General features: G+C 39.8%; 1 protein-coding gene across 1 annotated transcript in view; it reads left to right on the forward strand.

Moving 5' to 3' along the window:
* The window catches only part of GOLPH3 (golgi phosphoprotein 3), a 40,204-nt gene that overhangs the window by 34,747 nt on the left and 2,581 nt on the right, over nt 1–2,876 (forward strand). The window contains exon 4 of the mRNA XM_017727363.1: nt 1,642–2,876. This exon is cut by the window's right edge and continues 2,581 nt beyond it. Coding sequence (XP_017582852.1) covers nt 1,642–2,066 — 425 coding nt within the window. The 3' untranslated portion in view covers nt 2,067–2,876. The remainder of the gene's footprint in view (nt 1–1,641) is intronic.

Below are 2,876 nucleotides of genomic sequence, written 5' to 3' on the forward strand. Positions count from 1 at the left end.
TCTATTGGTCAGTTGGTTTTGCTTTGTTTTGTTTAATTTAATAAATTCATAAACTCTGTTAGAATTTTGATTTGGTGACCAGGTCAATCCTGGAAAAAAGCTACTCTATCCATAATTACCAGTGACTCAGAGCACTGCTTGGAGTTACAGTATATGTGAGTTGAAAGCCATCATGGAAATAAATATATGGACATGTAAGATGATGTTTGCCAGGCTGATATTTATAAGGTACCCTCTAAGGAAAGCAAGGGTGTGGAATACAGAAGTTTGGATCAAAATGTCAAGTTTCCTGTAGATATAGCACGCATCTGTTTCTGCAAGTGTCTGTGTAATTGAGGAGCTTGGTCACAAGGTGTCACCACAGCAGTTTCATCCACATGGCAACTGTACAAAAATCTAGGAAATAGACTTTGCCCTGTGAAAGGTAGTAAGGAAACCACTTTGTTCGTGTGATAGGTCCGTTCATGATCAAAATGGGGAATCACATTCAGTGACATCTGAGACCTATAAGGATTTGTGTAGTTCAGACCTGGTTGGTTCTCTGCCTTTCACTCTGCTGTTGGAGTCACCTCATTTATTTACTTATCTTGACTGTTACTTGGATCCAGTGTGTGTCACCCTCCATCACACTGAGAGAAATCTCGAAGTTACTTGTGGCTTCCTGTTGTTGCTGCTGTTGTTATTTTGTGCTAACCAATAAATTTTTTAAAAGCTTGGTACAGAATTCTCATATAATTTATGGAAAACCTCCATCTATGTAAGAAATACTTAATGTTGTTCCTTTTCTTGCCCCTTAAAATGCATAGTCTTTTACATCAGGAGGGGATTTTAGTTCTTAAATACTTAATAAGCTGGAATTCAATTTTTTAGCCTGTGAAGTAAGCTCTTAAGCAAAGGTAGAATTCTCACTGCTGAACAGTTTTAACTTTATCAGGAGCTGTTGATGCTGATTTTGTGTTTTTTCAATTTCCTCCTCTCTGCACACAGTCACACACTCTGAAGGCCCCAGTTCTTCTGCCTTAACAAAAAGCATTAGGAGTAATTTATACAGAAACATTAAGGGCTCTGCCCAACATATGCTTCATGTGTGCATACCTGTGTCACAATACATCATCACTGTTTCATCTGGTGGAGGCAGGAAGGGGGAGAAGAGTTCAAACCTGGAGAAATAAAGAAATGCGCTACGTAGGTGTGCATTAGCTTGTCTCTGTGGCAGAAGAAAGGCAGTAACACTTCTTGCAGTCTCTGACATGGTAAAAGGCTGGACTCAGAAAAATGCACAAAGACTGTAGAAGGTGCTTGATTTTACTTTATTGTTACTAAGAGTAAATTCATTCTGCATAACTGTTTTGTTTTACGAGACAAGGTTTTTGTTTACTTGTCATATCTGTAATCAAGATGTGACTTAGCTATCATTTCATCCAAACTTTGAACATACCCCAGAGCTCCTCCAAGGAGGTCCTCCTGGTCTCTGCCTCTGTGCCAGGGATCAGAGAAATGCTGACAGGAGCACAGTGTCTTGTAGTCTGCTCTGTATAATTTTGACAGCTCCACAACGCGCCACAGAGGGGGAAAAAAAATCACTGCAACAGTGCAGCTTAAACTTTGTCTGACTGTTGTGTGGTTTTCTTGCTGTTTTAGGTGAAACATGGAACCCACTGAAGTTGCACTACCAGCTACGAAATGTCCGTGAGCGGTTAGCTAAAAATCTAGTGGAAAAAGGTGTACTGACAACAGAGAAACAGAACTTCCTTCTTTTTGACATGACTACACACCCTCTCACCAACAACAACATCAAACAGCGCCTCATCAAGAAGGTTCAGGAGGCAGTTCTTGACAAGTGGGTAAACGACCCCCACCGCATGGACAAGCGCTTGCTGGCGCTCGTGTATTTAGCCCACGCCTCAGATGTCCTGGAGAACGCTTTTGCCCCCCTCCTGGATGAGCAGTATGATTTAGCCACAAAGAGAGTGCGGCAGCTCCTGGATTTAGACCCTGAGGTTGAATGTATGAAAACCAACACTAATGAGGTTCTGTGGGCTGTTGTAGCAGCTTTCACAAAATAACTGCATTCAGACTGAAGTGTTCTCTCTTCTATTATGTAAACCAGTTGTTTCTCTTTTATTGACTGTTCATGTTTTCTGTAATTTGTACCTTCTCACATGATGAATCGGCTTTTGTTTAATGGGAATTTTAAGTGGTGTATTCCCTACTTCTCTATCTGTATACAGGATTCTGCTGGTACAAGAGACTTTCCTGTTTCAAACAACAGAAAAAAAGGGTTAACTGCCATATTGGCATTCCATTTCCTATTCCGTTTGAGTTACCTTAAATACTTTAATTTTTCACCACATTGTTATTGAAGTGGTTTGTCACCAAAGTTCCATGTCAAAGTGTCTGTCAGGACATTTTATACACAGATGTTTTCAATTATATCTAAAAAAATTACTTAAAAAGCAGAAATGCCATTAAGCAGCTTTGTCAATAGTTCCTGTAAAATGCCCCATAAATTTTAATTTTCATGCAAGTCTCTTGTGTACTTATATTTTCATTAGAACAATAGCTGAGTAATAAGGCTAGTATAGAAAGGTCCAATTGTTTCATAAACCAGTCTTGGGAGGGGATACATTCCATTATATTGTATATATAGTTCAAATTGTATATTAACAACTACCCCATCTTAGTATTTTGCAAGATCTGATTACTTGTACACCTGGTGCCCCTTATTTGCTGTCAGCCATTGCCATCTGATGCAAGGAAAGGCCTCCTGCAGAGGTCCTGTGTGTGAAGGCTGTTTGTTCCTGGAGTCTCTGGAGTTTGCCATCCAGGTATTCTCAGTCTATGCATTGCCTTTGAAAATTAGTGAATGGAAGACT

This window comes from Corvus brachyrhynchos, unplaced genomic scaffold (assembly GCF_000691975.1).
Source record: "Corvus brachyrhynchos isolate BGI_N302 unplaced genomic scaffold, ASM69197v1 scaffold140, whole genome shotgun sequence".
Taxonomy (NCBI): domain Eukaryota; kingdom Metazoa; phylum Chordata; class Aves; order Passeriformes; family Corvidae; genus Corvus; species Corvus brachyrhynchos.